Genomic DNA, 20,478 nt, shown 5'->3' with positions numbered 1-20,478 from the left:
ACTTTTATATTTATCGCTCCTTAAAGGAAACGTCGACGTAATTGTTTGCTTCAGAAATAGGAGTCAGCATTAAACAAGAAAAGTATTTTGTCTTCTTGTCTGTTGTGATCAAGAAGATCACAACTTGGGTATTTTTTTAAGATCTTTTGGGTTAATCGTTCCTTTAATATCTCAAGCAAAAACGTCCGAACTCGCCTTTTGCTAAGTTTTAACATCTCCTTAAGCATTTGTAATTACTTCGAATGTAGTTTGATTTGTTCTTTAAGCCAATTCGTACGTAAATGCGGCAAAACTTAGACATTGATGCCAATTAAAAGGCGCTTTTTAGGGAGGGAAAGAAGTATAGATTTAATATTTCATTATCTAATGTCACACCTGAATAGCTTAGCGTATGACACAATAGACTTGTATTGTATTTTATTATACGGCTTGTCTCCCAAGGACTGGGAACTATCAAATTCACGAATTTGATTGGCTGAAATCGATATTGAAAGCGGTTTTCCCATCTAGACCGGCATCTAGACTAGTACTCTTTTACAAACTAAAATGCAAAAATACTGACTTTTTTTCTTCTACCAATATTTATTTATGGAAGACTGATGAGAAAAAAAGTAAAGAGGACGAGAAAACTTTGGCAGAATTAATTTGAGCCCATCGCCGTTCGCAAGCAAAATGTCCGTTAGTACAAACCAATTACATTAAACAAATTAAATTGTTCTTGTTTGCCATACGGTAAACATCTTATTAACAGAGCTTAGTCGGTCCGTATGTGAGAATCTTGATCTCGGTCGTGTGCACAGACCTCACTGCGTTCGGTCTGTACTCACGACCTCTTTCACGATTCTCTCACAGAGACCTCCTGCTCGGTTAATAAGAGCTAACTAATATAGATATTGCAAAGAAGAATAATCAAAACTCAAATGCTCTCCGATATAGGTGGCTGCTCTTTTTGGCTCCATTGAAGCCACAACAGGCTTTCAACGACAAGCAGAAGTCATTAGTAAGTATAGATCATAATTACTTTTATTATATGGCTAGCTCCGTGAACGGCTGCGCAAGATGAACAAAATTCTGCTCTGTGATTGGCTAGCCGAGCGTGCAAGATGGAGTTGTCTTGCCCTCTAGGGATTACCCGCCGTGTCCCGCAAGAAAAATTTCCTCGAAAGCCATGTAATAAATCCTCTATTGACCAAGCTTGTTCGGTCACGATGGCTGGATATTGGCCTCCTTCCTTTTTTTTGCGTGTTTATGGACCGAGACGGAGTCGAGGTCCATAAACACGCAAAAAAGAACTTGGCCAATATCCAGCCATCTTGACCTCACAATTGGTCAATAACCCATATACAGTGATTAAAATCATTATTAATTCAGTATCCATCTGATGGTCCTCATAACTGCGATGATGTTTTGTTATGATTGGTTTTTAATTGAGTGTCGAAAAACTAAAACCAAAGTAATCACTCTAGTCAGTCACAAAGGACACAGACAATACGGTGAACCAATCAAACCTCAAAGAATTTAAATGTGGCTGACACGATGAGCGGGAAAACATGTGCGAGGGAGTCACGATTGGTTTTAATTCCACTTCTGATTGGAGGGAAATTTCTTAAGCCGATCCTTTAGCGTAGGTGATGTAAAACCAATTAATTTTCGACACTCAAATGAAAACCGCTCTAGAGTACCTGCCATAGTCTATGTTTTGATACAGGAGTCCACACCATTGAAGAAATCAAAGAGAAAATAACAGATGGGGAAGCCGTAGGTACAATATGTTTATGTATTTCTAATGTATTTCCGTCAAAACGTTTTGTCATCAAAATGACCTTAACCAATTCAAAATAGTATTAAAAGTGCTTTTTGTGGTAACTTCAGGCGCTTTGATGGACAGTTTCACCATAACTCATTACCAGCACCTTTTTCCAGTGGACGAGTTCAAAGTACAAGAAGTCATTTCCCAAGAGTACCTGGAGTATGGAGCGCAGGTTGAAAACTCTTCAATGGTCAGCTGTTTGAAGAACTTTCGGTTTTCCGAGGAGTCCGAACTGTATGAACAAGCTGAACTGTACATGGCGAATCATTACAACAAGGTTGGTGTCAATTGCTCCTGAAGTATTAAAGCATTCATTTGTTTCTCTCTTACTTCCTATGATGCCTGAAAGGTAGACTGCGAGCAGTCTCTCTTTTGCTTGAAAATCCGTAGGGAAGAACCCAACGAACTGGAACGCAACAGAAGTGAACGGTTTTGAACGTGTGAGCATGAAATGCGACGCGTGCACGCTCAATGGTTTTGCGTCCTTCACCACCGAATTTCGAGCAAAAGAGAGAGACTGCTAGAGAAAGACTGCTCGCGGTCTACCTGAAAGGACAGTATCTCCTCAAGTTGAACACTGTCAAGTAACGTCTGAAAACTTGGCCGTCTAATGCCGACTCAGTGGCGGCATTCTACTTTGCTTTAATCATGCACAATGTAAAACAAGACACGGCCAATCCATTCACTCGCTAAGGGGAAAATCGCTTGAAAAACTATTTCAAAAATCGACCAATAAAAAGTAGTAACCAGTTTTTGGGCAGTGAAGTCACTGGAGGTGACTCTTTTTCCAAGTCTTTCTGGAATTGTTAGGCTCAAAGAGACAGCTGAAATTCTTAACATAATGTTCTAAATCGTCCCACTTACAGGCAAATTTTTAGATGAGACCATCATCGTTGTAATAACAATGAAAAGACTAAATTGGAAAGCCTATGATATGATTGTTGCAAAAATATCTTAAAGCGAATAATTCACGACTTTTTTTAACTTAGGAAATGAATGAATGAATGAATGAATGAATGAATGAATGCATGCCATTTTTCTTTCCTTAGAGTGGCATGGGCGAGTCACTGGAGGGAACTGAAAACTCATTTGAAGTTGATCCTGAGGGTTTGCTGTTTTACCCGACCCTTTTTACCTCTCTGGGGATTCTCGCATTCTTTCTTCTGTCTGGTGCAACCTGGGAAATCTGTCGTAGGTCGCTCATGTGCAGAATGAAGCTACCAGGTAAAAAAATAGATCTATATTTCCAGAGCTTTCTGTTACGATAGCTTTTATTGTCTTCTCTTTATTTTTGGGGGGCTTATACATTACGACCCTGTCTAGAGCGATTTTGCATTGCTACGCTACACGATTGCCTTAAGAACCCGCCCCACTTTTCATCCACTTAGCGATAAAACCAAGTCTGATCCTAATTAGCTCTCGGACCGACCCACATATCTGCAGTGATCGATCAATCCTTTAGCAGATTACAAAAAACAGAATGTAGATATAGATGTAGATGTAGGTATAAGTCACACATTTTCCCGCGTTTTCGTCTGCTTAATGTAATTACTGGGAGTTTTCACTGGTTCATTGGATTGTTTGTGTCCTTTGTCATTAGCTAGAGTGATTACTTTGCTTTTCGTTTTACAATGTACGAGACTCAACTGAAAACCGCTCTAGCTGGTAATCTCGACTGCTATTTATTAAGAAATGTCCTCTTTAATTACAGATACTAAAAGGTTAGACATGCTGTTGTCCACTCCCAACACTCCACCCGAACATCGTGGAACAATGGAAACGAAAGCTTTTCTACAGGAATTAGAAGAGAAGTTTGTGCAGGATGTCCGACAAGTGCTCAAATCTCTTGAAAACGATCTCATCAATCGCACGTTGTTTCCTGACAACAACTGCAATGAGAAGTTGACATCAGTTTAAAGTGAAACTCTGACTTTTAGAGTCAGCTGTAGTAGTGTTAACTCATAGGAAACTGTCCAGTTAGTTGGTTTACGTTCATCCGTCTTAGGATGGTTTACAAAATATTTCTTAGTAGATATGTACAGTAGCATGGTGCTCGTGAACTCACCCAGATATTCAATAGATATCTAGTATATTTCATCGATACTCATTTCAAAACAAAAATCGATCAGGTTTCCACTTGGTGATTGGAATAAATATCCGCAGTCTATAGGCAAGCCCAAACGTCAGCGGACAAATGGTCAGCTTGCCTATCCGAACAAAAAAGCTTTTAGACAGCAAGCATGAGAGGCCCAACAAATGTTTTGAAAAACATACTGCACCGCTGCAGCCATCATGATATTACCAATGAGGACGCGTTCAAAATTATATTCTTAACACTTGTAATGAAATGTGAGGTTATAACACCAGAAAATTGCACTCCATATACAACTGACGGGGCAGTAGTATGTGTAATATGATGTAGCATGCCAATAAATATCCAATACAAGCAGAAAAGTCCTTCTTGCTCAGTTTTCAGCGAAGCTATGGTGAAGAGAACGGCCTACACAGTCACCCACTTATTTTGTGTTGGTCGTGTGATACCTTCCCATTAAGCCAAGCTGTTAATTCGTTCAATCTTGGCTTGGATCCTTGATTGATGTTTTTATTTGTAACTTGATATCAACTCAGCATGGATGAGAGCGTTTTGTAATAGAATACTATACATCTTGGCTCAATTAAGCTTGAGTTTTTCCCGAGAATGTACCAACCTTTTGAAAAGTTGACTGTTTGCTGAAAACTTTTTCAAATTGTGAAACATTGCCCGGCGCTGTTGGAATAGGCCTAACCTCAGGTATCACTCAATTGCGCCAGTGACAATATAACTAGGGGTGGCAATGCTGGGCATCAGAATTTAATTTGACAAAATAGCAAATTCTCCGGGTTGGTGTAATTAACGTTTTTTTCCGCTGCGGCCTCCAAATGGGATTCTAATCACGAACAGTACCTTAAAAACGTTCCTCGTTTGTCAACTTTGAGACATTTATGAATATGTCAAAAGAATGATCTATTTCAAGGTAGTTATCTCGATCTTGAGAACGTGTACCTTTGTTATAACATGACAAAACCAACAAGCGAAGGGCGGACAATAGGTAATACTTTTCAACAGAACCTTTTAAAATAGTTTGGGCTTTCCTGCGGTTTTCTTAAATAATATTATTGTTGGTTTAAGCCGGGTTGCAAAGCTGCACGTAATACGAATCTGAAATTATTTGCCAGTGAAGCGGACTAGGTTAGGTCAGATTGATGCATGCTGTGTAGTTTTAATCAGTTCTTTGAGCAAACACCTTTGTTTTCTTGAATAGCCGTTTGTTGCAGGTATAACATGTAGAAACTGATGATATTCCAGCAATGATCAATAAAGCACTGATTGACCTCTTATTGCGTTTTATTTTGCAACGAAAAGAACTTTTACCGAGCAATTTGATATATATATATATATATATATATATATCCTGCCATTATGCCATCGCAAGCGGAATGTTTTTTTACAGAACAAAAGGTGTTCACTGGTTGCTTAATTCCAGAGGTAGTAATACTAATAATCTCTGATAACTTTAAATAATCCAGAAGTCCACCATATTGATATTTCGTTTTTGTGTTTTTGTTTTTGTAAGTCTTTGTTTTCATCAGATTGCTTGGAAACAATGCTTGTGTGCGATTCGCAAAACCTCTACCGAGAATTACGGAATCTAAAGTCCCAAAATTTTGAGCAAAATTCGATCTTTGTAATATTCTGTAACAGGTTGCGGGAGACTAATCTTATTTGAAAACGAAGAAATGGCTGTGGGTTATAATTAAGTTTTTCATTCAGAATTTTCCCGCCGTTATTTACAAAATTTTACATAGAAATGTGCCGATTTACAAACACTTCTGTAAAACAGATGTATGAGACTTAGAAGCTTTGTCAGTGAATTGCACCACCTGATCTTTCAAATTTTTGGTACTGGTTCTCATCTCGCCCCGACTATATGAAATATACTGAACTATGAGGGGTCCAGTCAAGGTTCCCAGCCCTCACTTTCCATGAAGGGAGGTTTCGTGTTGCAGAATTAAGACTGCCTATCGTGCTTCACACAGCTTAGTCTTGTTACAAAACCTGTGCCTAATTATTTGCAGTTTTGCCGATTTGAATAAACCGCGTTTTAGATGTTTTCCAGCAATAAAACGTTTCTATTTCTGTCTTATTTTCTTCTTCTTCTTCCATACCCCATCTCCTCCTTAGTTTTCCACTTAATTTTCGAGCAACTCTGCCATGAGCATCCATGCTTTTGAATTAGGAATACCCTTCGAAAAGGGAGAGCGGCGGGATCCTGTTCAGCAAACAGGTGCTGAAAAAAAAATCGGTATTCTCTTTCATCGAGCGAAGAAAGTCAAAACAAAGTGGAGTCATGCTGGCTACTTGTTCGGACCATCAAATTTGTTTTCTCATAAAAGGCGAAAGCACATATTTAAACATAGCTTAAAATCATTGCGAAGAACCGGAGAACAGGAAATCAGGGCAAGAACAAAGTAAAAGTGCTAATAGTCAATCGGGTACGTAAACCATATCATTCTTCTCTCATATCACCGAAGGTACAACGTGAGGCGAGTTTATGTCAGAAAAGAGAGAGAGAGAAAAAAAAATGGGCAAAACACAGAAAGATTCCAGCTGTAGCTCAGATCTAAAGGTCCACAGATTGCGCCGAGGCGATTTTATTCCAATTTCGCTTCTTTTTTTTTTTTGTCATAGGGTTTTACCAAAAAAACAAAATGCATGTATAGCTTAAAAACGCGAATGCGGACTTCTTAGCGTCGCTTTATTTCAAATTTAATCAGTGAAATCTTTTCTTCCCGAGTTTAGACATTTCGCTAACTTTGAACAGTGATGACGACATTATACATTTTTTTCTTTTTGTTACGCAAGTTTGATTTGCTATAACACTTTCACACTATGTTTGCGAAAGAAAGTTTGTTGGGCGTATTTTAGATTCTCGGTTACCAGATTTTCTTCGGTTCCACAGTTCTGCACAACTGTCGATTATAACTCCACCAGTGCTGCTAATTTCTTGCAATTCGCATGTATCGAGTCTACATATGCTTTTAAACGTTTCAATACAGCCACAATTCTTACTGGCAAGTGTTGAATAGACTCAACTGTGTGTTTAAATTGTCGGGTGTGAATTATAGAATGAACATTTGTGCCTTTTATGTAAAATAGTGAGAAAGAGAACAGGGAACGAAATACCCACGATGACGGGCCTATCTTAGTTACGTTTGTTATATGTATGTTAGCTGTGTTCCCGGGGCTGTGTTCATTACTAATTCAACAATTTTTTTTTTTTTTTTTTTTTGAAATAAAAAAAAAGAAGTGCTAAGGTCGCTCTTGGCAGGCTTTCAAACAACAGATTTTAGAATTGGGTTCGACAATGTTCTAGCTAGGTTCGGATACGTCAAGCTGGGGCTAAACTAGTCCTAAAGCCCTGATGAAGAAATGAAATCTCTACAGAAATTCAATAGTCTAATTTCGAGTTTGCCATGATCGCTGAATAAAAGCGCTGAGAACGCATTTGAACAGGGTTAGCCTCGACCTAAAAAAGATATTCACAAATACCAGCGGGAAGGTGCCACAAATTTGAAAATTAAACAATACACAGAGCTGTAAACAGGTCATCTTCTCGCTGTAATTTGTGAATATTTTACTTTAGGTCGAGGCTAACCCTGCGCAAATGCGTCTCAGTGCTTTTAATCATGTCATGACGAACTCGAAGCTGGACTATTGTGATAGGCACGCCCAAAGGACCCTTCGCGTGTAACTAGAAGAAAAAGGTCAAACATTTGAAACATAACTGACATCAAATATCAAATATGACGTCACAGTTGATGCTGTGGATACTAAAAGTAAGATTTTTTATTATAACAGTAATTATTATTATTATTATTATTAATATTCTCTGAATGTCTTTGGAAATGAACCAAAACACTAATGATGCTCGCGCACATAATTGCTCTTTATATGAAAAGTAGATCTTTGCTACGGTAACCGTAAATACCTATTTTAGTAGTTAAAGAGTTTTTTCGGGGGGGGGGGGGTGGGAGGGGGAGCTATCTTGTAAAATGTTTTTTTCGTGCTGCGACACGTTCTTATGATTGACCCTTCAAGCTCTCTTCTAAAGCTTGAAAACCAAATTCTTAGCCATGTAAAGTACTTTTCAGAATGATGATTTCGATCATGTTTTGTATATGTTTATACATATAAATACATATCTGCAGGTGAGGCCCATTCGAGTGATTATGGATGGAATGAAAATGTTCTTATTTCTGTTCGTTTTAATCTGGAAGGCAAGAGAGGGCGTCTTCGCCATGCAAGGTGACCACATAATCAGTAATGGTGTTATTCTGTAGCAAGCAGAGTGACCTTGCAGTGTTTAAACAGCAGCCGTCAATTTTATAGTACGCATGTCTTCCTAAAAGAGACTAACTAATTACAAAAACATCTGTGGTATTCGTCGTCGTCGTCGTCTTCTTCTTCTTCTTCTCCTTCTCCTTCTTCTTCTCCTTCTTCTTCTTCTTCTTCTTCTTCTTCTCCTTCTTCTTCTTCTTCTTCTTCTTCTTCTTCTCCTTCTTCTTCTTCTTCTTCTCCTTCTTCTTCTTCTTCTTCTTCTTCTCCTTCTTCTTCTTCTTCTTCTTCTTCTTCTTCTTCTTCTTCTCCTTCTTCTTCTTCCTCTTCCTCTTTGCGTGTAGCATTTTTATAGTTCAGTATATAATGAGTATTTGTCCACTTCCAGAAAAATGCTACGCACTTTTATTCTGCATTTTTTAGAATGTGGTTCAGTGGTAAACAACACATTAACAAGTCCCGGATATCCAAACGACTATCCGAATAACGTTGACTGTCATTACTCAGTTCCAATACCACAAGGCATGGCGATGAAAATTACCTTTGATCACTTTGTGGTGCAGTTGGGTTTTAAATGTGGGTAAGTAACAAAATCAAATAATGAGAACCTTCAGTCTGATACCGGAAATTAAGGGAAGTGGTCAAAACTATGCTAGGGACCCACTTTTTGGAGGAAGGGCTATATAAGAGGCCATGGATCTACCGAAGGAGGTGGGGGGCTACTTAAGAGGCCATGGGTCTAATGAAGGGGTGGGGGGCTACTTAAGAGGCCATGGGTCTCCTGAGGGAGGTGGGGGGGGGGGGCTACTTAAGAGGCCATGGATCTCCTAACGGAGGTGGAGGCTAGGTAAGAAGCCACGTGTCTCCCGACAGAGGTGGTGGGGGAGGGAGGGAGTCTGGACACTATCCTATTGTATATTGCAAGCTCTATTGCGATTGATATTCATTCGCCTTCATCAATTCATTCAATTCAGTCATGCTAAAAACTTACCCTAACCCTAAAATTTATCCTAACTGTCTTCTATGGGCATTTAGAAGGAACAGGGTTTCACTGGAGCAGTAGGTTCTACATGTTAGACGAAAACTTTCTTTGTCAGAATGAGTGACTGAATACTATTATCCTGAGTGAATATTACTTTTATTATTAATTATGTTATTATTAATTATTTTGCAATACAATTCAAATTTCATTGTCAACTCCCCATGGGAGCTTTTTTGAGACAATAATAATGATAAAGATAATTTAAAAAATATTCAAAGATTATTGATAAACAATTATTGAAAAACTATTTACATATAAAATTTATCACATTAAAAATTGATTTAAGAGGAAGGCTTTCATTTTACGTTTAAAAATTTTATTTTATTATTAATTAAATACATCTCATAAACGCGCAGAACTTCTACTTAATTCACACACACAAAAAAAAACAAGCTGTGAGATGTATAATCATTTTTCTCTTAAATGATAAGCCAAATTTAATGAATACAAAGCCTACCATTAGTGGTCTTATTGTGTAGGCTTCTACTTCACACACAAAAATACAAACTAGTAGATTTTTTTTTTCACGTGATAAGCCAAACTTAATAAATACATAGCCTATCATTAGTGTTCTTCTCGCATAAGTTTTTTTTTTATCTAAAAATTTCATCTGGCAACGTTAACTGAAATATTTAGCTGTATACATATTAAATGTATAATTTGCAGTATTTCAGTGTAAAATGGGTTCACTAGTCTACACGACTTCTACTGTTCGTGAAATATTTGTACATTTGCCATTCTCTGTTCGGTCACTCGACCTTTTTGTTGCTTCACTGGTGTTCATGAAGGGTACTTCATGTTGTGTTATAAGGAGGAATTTTATTAGAGTAGAGCCGTAAGACCGTGTCATGGCAAAATTCTTAGAGGTCATAGGTGTGCATGATTTCCGCTGTTATCTGCACGTCGTTTCGTCGATGACACCTTTGTAATAATTTGCCATGTATTTATGCATTTTTTGGCTCATTTCTATTGCAAGATATGCTTTTTAGTCTCCAAGTTTTTCCCTTCGCTGGACAAAATATGAAATTTACGTAAAAGTGTTACTTACTCGCATTCTATATTGTGACACCGGACCCGGCTGTGATTACAGAACTGTTTGCAAGTACAGGAGGTTGATTCTTTTCACGGATATCATATTTGTCCTCATAAGTTTTTTCTTCGAAGACACCGTAGCTTGGAGAAAGCTATACGTTTCTCCAGAAAAATTCTTATGTTTCTTGCAGCTATCTGATCGAGCCCATGTTTCTCGAGCTCGATGTATAGGTTTATTCCTCCTTTTGGTCGTTCTGGCACCACATGATTCAAATGTAGCTGTTTACGCGCAAGTCTGTTGACTGTTGGGTCTGCCTAATGTGCGAGCCAGCGAGCCATACGAGTCATGCGAGCCAGGGTGCGAGCCATGCGAGCCACGGTTTAAACATGAAAAAAACATTAAATAAACAGGGATACTACATACCAAAACATCTGATAAGAAATATATAAATAACGCTGTATTTTAATATATACATGATACGAGTTACACTTATAGCCACATGAAGCGACGGTTTTAATTTGTTAGATGATTCTAAAACGTAAATATATTTAAGTGCGTGACTGTATTTATTTTGTGTTATTTATTTATTTAGTTAGTTTTTTTAAGATCTTGAATATTATTTGTTGCTGCTGCTCACAGCTTGTTCACAATTGCCCTACAATTTTAAAAATTACAATAGAATTTTAGAGCCCCGATTTCTTTAAACCTTCTATTATTCGAAACAATCTTTTGGTCCCATTAGCAAAGACTAGCAGTAAGCAGTCGAAACGTCGCGATCTACATCTAAAGTGACTACATCGTGTGACAAACGATAATACATTTTATCATACTAATTTTTTATTTTATTTATTTTTTATTTTTCATTTTCCATGGCTCGCATGACTCGCATGGCTCGCACCCTGGCTCGCATGACTCGCATGACTCGCATGGCTCGCACTGTGACTCGCATGGCTCGCTGGCTCGCATATTAGTAAAACTCTTGACTGTTTTGCGTGATGTATTTGCGACTGTTCGGCTTAGCTCAGGCAAGACCATGGTTTCGATCCTCCATGTGTATCTCATCAGTTGCCGGTATTTCTAAAATACTATGTACGTCTGTAGTTGTTAGCGGAACTCGTACATATGTGAGGATGTAAGACATTCTGCGCTTGTACAAACTTGTAAAATGGCTAGCCTACACGACTTCTACGGTTCGTGACATCTGTACATTTGCCGTTCTCTGTTCGGTCACTCGACCTTTCGCTTCACTCGTGTTTATGAAGGGCATTTCATGTTGTGTTAAAAGGAGGAATTTTAAGTCGAGTTGAGCCGTTAGACCGTGCTATGGCAATTTTTTAGAATTCATAGGTCTGCATGATTTCCTTTGTTATCTGCATGTGACTTCGTCGAGTTTGACACCTCTGTAATTTGCCATGTGTTTATGCATACCATTGTTTTGGCTCGTTTCTATTGCAAGATACAAGTATTTGCTTTCCAGGGACAAAATATGAAATTTACCGTGAACATGTTGCTTACTTGCATTCTATATTGTGATGCCAGGCCCGACTGTTTGATTAGAACACTTTGCAAGTAGTATGTTACAATTGATTCTTATCACGGATATCCGATTTGCGTACGTATTTCCTCGGAGACACCGTAGCTTTACTTCGAGAAAGCTATACGTTTCTCAAAAGACATTCTTTGGTTTCTTACAGCTATCTGATCGAGCTTATGTTTCTCGAGCTCGATGTATAGGTTTATTCCCCCTTTTGGTCGTTCTGGCACCACATGATTCAAATGTAGCTGTTTACGAGCAAGTCTGTTGACGGTTTACCCTGGTCCCAGAGGTTTTTCTTGATGTTTCTCCACATGAGAGAGCTGCAAAAGAACCGCGGAGTTTCGCAGCTAGCTTGCGAGCAGGCTCACCTTTAAGTCACACGCGCGAGCGTCGATAAGCAAAGCGATCCAGCGGGAAGGAGTCTAGTGAAGTAGCCTGCGAACAGGCTCCCGGCGAGGACGGAAAAAAATTCCGGCGAGCGCGAAACAGAAGAATTCGGAGAGCAAAGCGATCGGGAGCCTGTTCGCAGGCTACTAGTAAAGAGGCGCCAAGAAAGTGAGCCCGCCCTGATCTCTGTAATTTTTACATTTCTGCGTCGATCGTCTGAGCGAAGTGAAATACCATTGGTCGAAAAGCGGGAAAGGCGAGAAAACTGTCAATCTACCATGTTTGATGAGGAGCGATTAAATCCCCATGGAGTCGGTAATTTACCGCACAATAAAAAACAAGTCGTCCACATTTGGAGTCAGAGGAAGAGTTGAGTGCGCGTATTATTGATGTTTTAACAAAGGTCCAGTCTATTTCTGGTTAAATTTCAAACTAAAGAGGGAGCAGGAAATAGCAGTTGAAAGTATGTTAATGAATCAAGACGTACTTGTCGTGTTGCCGACTGCATATGGGAAGAGTTAAATATTACAAACGTATGTGATTGTAAGCGGGCAACGAAACAACACATAGGCGTTTGCCCGTTTACCAGTATCGCCAAAGACCAGATTGCCAAAGCAAGATCACTTGGAATCAAAGTGTGTGTCCTTAATAGACATAAACTTTGACACTTTTTCTTCGGCAAAACTTTATCAACAACGGATATCGCGCCTACATGTTGTTATGAAAAAGATTTACAATTTTCCCGAGAAATCTGAGCTGCCAAAGCTCATACTTCCGGTTAAAATCAATTGACTTTATTCTTTTCTGCGGTTTCCGGGCTGGAAATAAAAAAAAAATCGCAGAGATCAGAGCAGGCTCACTTTCTCGTCTCATAGCCTTCGAACAGGCTCCCGGCGAGGACGGAAAAAGATTTCGGCGAGCGCGAAACAGAAGAATTCGGAGAGCAAAGCGATCGGGGCGGGGACAGGGGAGCCTGTAGACTTTGTTTTTGATGTGCCTATCCACCCTTGGTGATAAGCCTGTAACAAATCAGTCAATGAGGTAATTAGACCCGTCAAGAAGCTACATTCTCGGTACTTGCAAACAGTTCTAACCGAGCTAATCAAATAGCCGGGCCGGGCGTCATAATATAGAGTGCAAGTAAGCAACATGTTCACGGAATATTTCAAACACTTTGTCCCTCCAGAGCCAACACTTAGAGAGCTTAAAACATATTTTGCAATACTGAAATGAGCCTAAGGAAATAATAAGCCCATGATAGAGGTGTCAAACTCTGCGAAGCGACAAGGAGATAACAGCGGAAAGTCCGGAAACCATGCCTTTGACCTCTAAATAAATTGCTATAGTACAGCCAAACGGCTCCACTCCACTAGCTTCTACTTAAAATTCCTCCTCGTAACAGAGCATAAAGTACCCTTCAGAATCACTTGTAAAATAACCAGAGGTCGAGAGACCGAAACTTAAAAGACAACGGCAAATGCACTGTTGTAACGAACCGTTGGAGTCGTATAATTTTACAAAGATCTGTCAAATATTCATCTCAAAGATGTCAACAATCAGCCAGTCATATCATGATACCAGGAGAAGGCTCCCTCGTTTCGTTTGGGCTCACCGGGAGCCGCTGTTCGCAGGCTACTCGTCTCGCGGCTTCACCGCTCGATTTCGCGCTCGCGGCTAGGCCGCGCGCAATTGTGCTCCAACTGAGCCTGCTCGCAGGCTACTTCGTGGCTCTTTCAGGTTTTCTTTCGGCTCTCTCATGTGGAGAAAATCAAGAAGAGAGAATAATCATGAAAAACCTCAGGGACCAGGGTATTGACTGTTTTGCGTGTTGTATGTCATTGTTCGGCTTAGTTCAACATAAGACATAAAAACATATCTTGCAATAGAAATGAACCCAAAAAATGCACAAACACATGACAAATTACAGAGGCGTCAAACTATGCAGATAACATCAGAAATCATGCAGACCTATGACCTCTAAAAAGCCACGGCTCAACTCTACTTAAAATTTCTCCTTGTAACACATCATGAAGATCCCTTCATAGATACAAGTGAAGCAACAAAAAGGGCGAGGGACCGAACAGAGAACGGGAAATGTACAAATGTCACGAACCGTAGAAGTCGTGTAAGGCTTGAACTTCAGACGTACAGAGAAATACCGGCAACTGATGAGATCCACATGGAGGATCAAAACCATGGTCTTGCCTGAGTCAAGCCGAACACTAGTGGTAAATACAACACGCAAAACAGTCAATAGACTAGCGCGTAAAGTTACTTTTACGTGGCGAATAAATTGTAATTATCGGTAATTGTTGACAGAGGGTCCCCTATACTTTTTTCGTGACGCGTGAATGGGCATTTTTGCTTTGCGTGAAACGTGAATTAGGATTTATTTTTTCCGTGATTCGTGAAAATATCTTATCTACACTTTTCCGTCCTCGGGAAACTGGTTTTTGATTTTTTTCATGATCCGTGAAATATACATTTACTTGCGCCTGATTTGTGAACCAGCGACTTTTGCGGGAATAATTTTTCACTTTTTTGGAGATTTTAGCGTCATAAAGCTCGTAAACTTGTTCAGAAGTTTTGTTAAAAGTTAGTAGGCTAGCGTCTTAGCTCTACAGACAAAACGGTTACAGAAAGTTTCCTAGCTACTCTAGGTTACGCATTGAAGAGAGTGCCACTCAATTCTGTGGTTTGTGCGTCGATAGTTTTCAGCAATATGAAAGCTGGTTAATTACTATTACGGTAGTCCACAGTTTATGTTTATGTTCAGAGTTAATGTGCTTCGCGTAGGCAGGCATTCATTAAAGGGACACCATGTACTTGAGCGCAAAACAATGTGGTGATTTTTTGTGTTTCGTCATTAAAAAAATCTTTAACATGATTGTCGAACTTGTTTTCAAATATCCACAAGGTTTATTTCTAATTTTTAAAGGTATGCAAACCAGAGATGATTGTATATTGTAAGGTCGATTAAAGGAACAATAATGTGACCATAGTGTACGCAACCCGGCACACAGTTTCTCTCCGTGTGTTTCTTTTTGTGTGTGTAGTTGGGGGGAGGGGGGGGGGGGGGTTAAGCAAGAGACCATAGGTTAAGGGATGAGGAGGGGGGAAGGGGCTATAAAAGAGACCCTTGGTATCTGGATAAGGGTAGGGGGCTATAGAAAGAGACAGTAGTCTCAAGTTATTTTAGTGGGTCCCTTATATGTATAATAGTTTTGACCACTTCCCTAAATGCACTTATTAGGACCGACAAAAGCAAGGAAATTAAGAGTTACTTCATAATGAAACCCGAGTATAGTCTTGCCTGCTCTGCCTCCGGTTTGGGCCCGTCAAAACTTAAATCTCTTTTTCGTGGACAAGACAGATGTTGCAGTGCTCTAAGAATATAAAACAAGAAAAAGTTGCATTTGGCCACGGAATAAATATTTCTTTTTCTAGGTATGACTATCTGAAAATCAGCAATGACGTGAACGAGACGTTTGGTACGTATTGCGGTGACAGGACTGGAAGGACAGTTACTGTAACTGGAAATCAGGTTGTGATGACATTCCATTCAGATCAAAGTGTACAGAAGAGAGGGTTTGTTGTAACACTCACTTCAACTCCGATTGGTAAGTGCAATAGAAATGCTTTTTGATTTTTTTTTCTGTCATAAATTAAAATGAGGTTATTCTCTTTTTGTTTGAAAAACTGAAGAGATTCTCCTTTTACAATAGGCGAAACGAGAAATCTCCAAAGTCTTTGATTCCATTAAACTTCAGACCTCGTGAAAGCAACCTCGTTATTTTGAGCAATAACAGAGGAAAGGAAGCAGATCCAGCTACACAATTATCATTATCATTATCATCATTATTATTATTATTATTATTATTATTATTATCAGCAGTAGTAGTAGCAGTATTAGTCTAGCGCTTTTTTTTGCTATTTCCACACTTCGTTGAATTTGCTGCAGAACGTGCAACAAAGTGGGGAAGTATCAAAAGCATAAACAGAAAGACATAAAATGCTTTCCCCAGATGCTACTAATCCTCCATTTTTTTCACACGAGGGATATAATTGAAGCAATCCAGTTGTTCAAAATATTGGGAAAAAAATAGTTTAAAGTAAGGTTTCCAGTGTCGTTTGCCTCGATAGACGGATTCGGCTAACGTGTTTACATCTTTTTTGCCACCCAATTAAGGCCACGTGATGATTCATTTGAGAGGTTACAAGCATGCCATTTCCCGCACACAAGTGATTGCATGGGACTATGTAACAGAACAATTAAAACCTCCCAAATGAATCATCGCATGATCTAAATAGGGTGGCAACAAAGTTGTAAATAACTTGGCTGAATTCGTCTTTTGAGGCTAACGTGTGTTTCGCGAGGAGGTTTTGGTGTATTTCTTGGAATATACGTAAACTTTGCGTCGTTTCCCTCTTTGTCTCATAGCGGCACCAACATTAACGTTGAGAGATTCTGTTGTGTCAGCAATACCAGGTAACATACTATGGTGTTTGGCGACTGGAACACCTCCTATATACATAGCGCTGTTTAGGAACAATATATTGATGGTGAACAGGACAAGTCCTGTAGGCATCTATTTGTACGTGGAATATAACTACACATGTGTGGCCACCAGCAAGTATGGAACTGATGTGAGAAAGTATTCAATCGTCTTTGTCGGTGAGGATTATTTTTCTGACTTACATTAATCAAGGTATTTTTATTTCTATGTTATCTTCAGTGCGGCGCGTTGGAGTCATTGCAGCAATCAATTTTTGGAGCGATTTTACAATTCCGGGCCACTTATTAACATATCTCTCGATGCTTCTAAGAACGAGGCATGTAGAAACAAAAGGAACCATTCAATTTCAAAGAGGTGCAAATGAGTGATCCGGTATTCTACAATCTAGCCGAAGAAAAAAAAAACAAAAAACAAAAACAAAAATATCCAGGAATGGCTAGGAATACGAATAAGTAAGATGGGTGGACTATGGACCGCATAAACAATTGGATAAATGAATGAAAAATAAATAAGCCATTTTTTTAACCGGATGCAATGACTAAAAGAAATAACTGCTATAAAGATTCGACGGGTCAGAAACGGGCCGGTCAAAAAGTTACTTGATTATCAGCTTTAAGTTGTTGACGGTAAATTAACTGCTCAGTAACGAATTTTGAAGAGCTGACTGTTCTATTGCTTTAACAGAATGCGGTTCAGTGGTAAACAACATTCTAAGAAGTCCAGGATATCCACACAACTACGCAGCCAATATGGATTGTAATTACACGGTTCCTATTCCACAAGGCATGGCAATGAGGATTAATTTCCAAGATTTTGACTTGCAAGACAGTTCATCATGCAGGTACGAAAATACATAAGTATTAATTTATACAGCCTGTAACCGGAAAATGTTCCCCGGTGAAAATGAATGGTTGAGTGATTGTTGGAGAGCAGAATCGCTCAGCTTCGTCTTGTGACGTCATATCATCCATGCCTAAACTGATTTTGATATTTTCGTATTAGAAAAGACATGGTAATATCTTATTTTGAATCATTATAAGGGAGGGGGGAAATTCAGTTCCCTCCCCTGGCACCATCATGGTTGTGTTTCTAAGGTCAACCTTAAGATCGAAATGAAATGGAGAAGGAGTTATTCTCGTAATTTAACCACAGCGGCATTTTAAATTAATAAACAAAAGCCATGTTTGAAAATTTTGTTCTTTTTTTATAAACAAATACAGCAGAATTTATTTTTGCCTAAAATCGCTTTTGCTTTTTGAAAAGCATTTATTCGCATTGAGTCTTCCATATAATCGTGCTTGCTTATGTTGTAACATCTATTTAGAGACAAAGTATTTGCCTGACTCAGTTACGTTGAAACCTTCTTCTTCTTTTTCTTCTATGACAGCTGACAGTCTTAGCGGTTTTCACTGCTGTCAGATGTTTAAAAAGTGTCGCGGTATAATTGAGAAATAAATGGTATTTTGTCCAAGAACAAGAACTGTAGTACACCACCAGTACACTGCATGTAGCATCTAACTAAGTGGTCTTTTATTGTTTTGTAGCTATGACTATTTGACAATTATTAATGAGAACAGCAAGCCATTTGGCATGTACTGTGGAAGAAAGACTGGCGAATCAGTTATTGTCACTGGAAAGTACGCAGTGTTCACATTCCACTCAAACAACGTTGTTCAAAGAAGAGGGTTCCTGTTGTTGCTCAACTTATTTAAGCCTAGTAAGTCCAATATAAAATAATACTGATATCCCTTTTTACAGCAGAGCAAGAACCAGCATGGAGTCACAACAGAACATTTTACTTAAGACTATCAAAAAAAGGATCCGCGGCGCCACTTGTGATGTCTATAGCATTCGCATGTGATAATGATGGGGGCCAACCGACATTTTTAAAATGATAACAACCTTAACAATAACAACAACAAAAACAACATCTTTATTTTATCAATATAAATGGAAATATTTTAACACTTTTAGTCAATTTAATATATGCGGTACTGATGTTTTACATGAGATAGCTGTTTTAATCTTGTTTGAATGAGACTAGAGCTCGAGGCCAAATGAACCGTTAGGTTTTCGAGTTAGGCTCTAGCCTAGTTATGTCTAATTGTAAGACAGGAGAGATGAAGGAAGAATTTGTAGTATTCAGTCTGGCTTAAGGGAGAACAAAAACAAAACAAAAATTAACTAATCTGGGTATTGGACGTTAATTTCCTTAATTTACTCAATTGTGAAAGCGTGGTGGCTTCATGGTTAATGAGTTTCGCCTCCAGATCGAGCGGTCCGTGCTTGAGCCCTGGTTGGGGACATTGTGTTGTGTTCTTGGGTTAAACACGTTTCTCTTACAGTGCCTTTCTCTACCCAGATATATAAATGGGTACCGGCGAACTTAATGTTGGGGGTAACTCTGCGATGGGCTGGCATCCCATCTAGGGGGTAGTGGAAATACTCCCAGTCGCTTCATGCTACAGAAACTGGCGATAAGCACCGGCCTGATGGGCCACCTTGCTCGAATGCAGACTTGACCTACCTTTACCAAGGAGAACACTGCATACTTCACAGACCACTGTATTGTTGTTTAACTGCGACAGGATCTAAAATTAATTATGTGTGGTTTATTGAAATTCAATAGCTGCACCCAAGATTGAGTTACCAGAATCTGTTGTGCGAGTATTACCGGGTTACAGGCTGTCGTGTCCAGTCACTGGAACTCCTCCGATACATACAGCACTGATAAGGAACTCTACAGTACTTGCAAATACAACAGGCGTCATTGAAGCTATCATTCAAGGGGGAAACTACACATGCCAGGCAACCAACGAATATGGGGTAGACGTTAAGGACTTCTCAGTCATATTTGTTGGTGAGACCTCTTTTAAACAGAACATTCATTGTTGCCTATATATGTTAGATACTAAGGAATAAAAAAAGACTAACTATAAGCAGTCAGGAGTAGTTTGCGCGAAACAGTTAGAAATTATGCGAAACTCGGAGTTCTGGAAAGTAGGACATGGATGCTACACATTCTCCGTTCTTTTTCTTAACTACCTACCAAATCTGAAAGCAGAAAACTTTATGTATACGAAAATCAAAATACTAGAAAAAACGTATCGACGTAAAATTAAAATCAAGCAATCTTTGCAAAATGGGAGCATTGTTGCGATCTAGCTCTGAAATGCGTTGGTGTTCAAATGATTTCATGACTTCATTTGGGTTAATATCATCTTTAGGAACAGTTAACTATAATGTTAACGTACAGGATCAAGATACAAAATATAGGCATGATGTCTCAAGAGTACTCCAGGGGGAGTTTTACCAATCCTACCATTAGCTTCATTTTAGGTCCTGAAGGCACAGTTAATAACAGGAGAAATTAATTGAAAAATTGAATTCAAGCTAATTATATATTTGGGTTTTACACTACATTTTAGATTGCGGACGTCACTGCTTTTCAACATACCGGAAATACGCCGAAAACGGAAATACTCTGAAGTGCAGTAACGCAGTATCAATCACGGACACAATTAGTTGTGTTCCAGCAATTACTACATCTTTGTAAGACCATCTGACTATGGTTTTTATGCTTAAACTCTTGTGTATCCTCTTCTTCCACTCTTCTCAACTTCTGCTACTGTCGTTAGCGTTTTTTGCTACAAATCGTCAGCATGCATTTATTCTCCTGAGTGGAACGAGGAACGTTTTAAGAGCAAATTGCTTTGGCTTAGAACAAAGCACAGCATAATATGTCCCAGGGCAGCTTGATCGATATTTCACCTCTC

At 39.0% G+C, this 20,478-nt stretch overlaps 2 protein-coding genes across 2 annotated transcripts in view; both read left to right on the top strand.

Annotated features, from left to right (window-relative positions):
- The window catches only part of LOC110066669 (uncharacterized), a 10,797-nt gene extending 5,609 nt beyond the window's left edge, over positions 1-5,188 (top strand). Inside the window, exons 5-9 of the mRNA XM_020773907.2 lie at positions 937-1,000; positions 1,709-1,762; positions 1,873-2,087; positions 2,860-3,034; positions 3,522-5,188. Of these exons, the coding sequence (XP_020629566.2) occupies positions 937-1,000; positions 1,709-1,762; positions 1,873-2,087; positions 2,860-3,034; positions 3,522-3,727 (714 nt within the window). The 3' untranslated portion in view covers positions 3,728-5,188. The remainder of the gene's footprint in view (positions 1-936; positions 1,001-1,708; positions 1,763-1,872; positions 2,088-2,859; positions 3,035-3,521) is intronic.
- A 1,099-nt stretch (positions 5,189-6,287) lies between these two features.
- Positions 6,288-20,478, top strand: part of LOC110066635 (uncharacterized) — a 34,983-nt gene continuing 20,792 nt past the window's right edge. Inside the window, exons 1-9 of the mRNA XM_089289270.1 lie at positions 6,288-6,343; positions 8,060-8,156; positions 8,610-8,766; positions 15,633-15,805; positions 16,627-16,860; positions 17,387-17,543; positions 18,247-18,419; positions 19,332-19,562; positions 20,131-20,254. Coding sequence (XP_089145396.1) covers positions 8,081-8,156; positions 8,610-8,766; positions 15,633-15,805; positions 16,627-16,860; positions 17,387-17,543; positions 18,247-18,419; positions 19,332-19,562; positions 20,131-20,254 — 1,325 coding nt within the window. The 5' untranslated portion in view covers positions 6,288-6,343; positions 8,060-8,080. The remainder of the gene's footprint in view (positions 6,344-8,059; positions 8,157-8,609; positions 8,767-15,632; positions 15,806-16,626; positions 16,861-17,386; positions 17,544-18,246; positions 18,420-19,331; positions 19,563-20,130; positions 20,255-20,478) is intronic.

This window comes from Orbicella faveolata, unplaced genomic scaffold (assembly GCF_042242905.1).
Source record: "Orbicella faveolata isolate gen_17 unplaced genomic scaffold, um_ofav_v1 contig_2, whole genome shotgun sequence".
Classification (NCBI taxonomy): domain Eukaryota; kingdom Metazoa; phylum Cnidaria; class Anthozoa; order Scleractinia; family Merulinidae; genus Orbicella; species Orbicella faveolata.
This window is presented reverse-complemented; position numbering and strand designations above follow the sequence as displayed.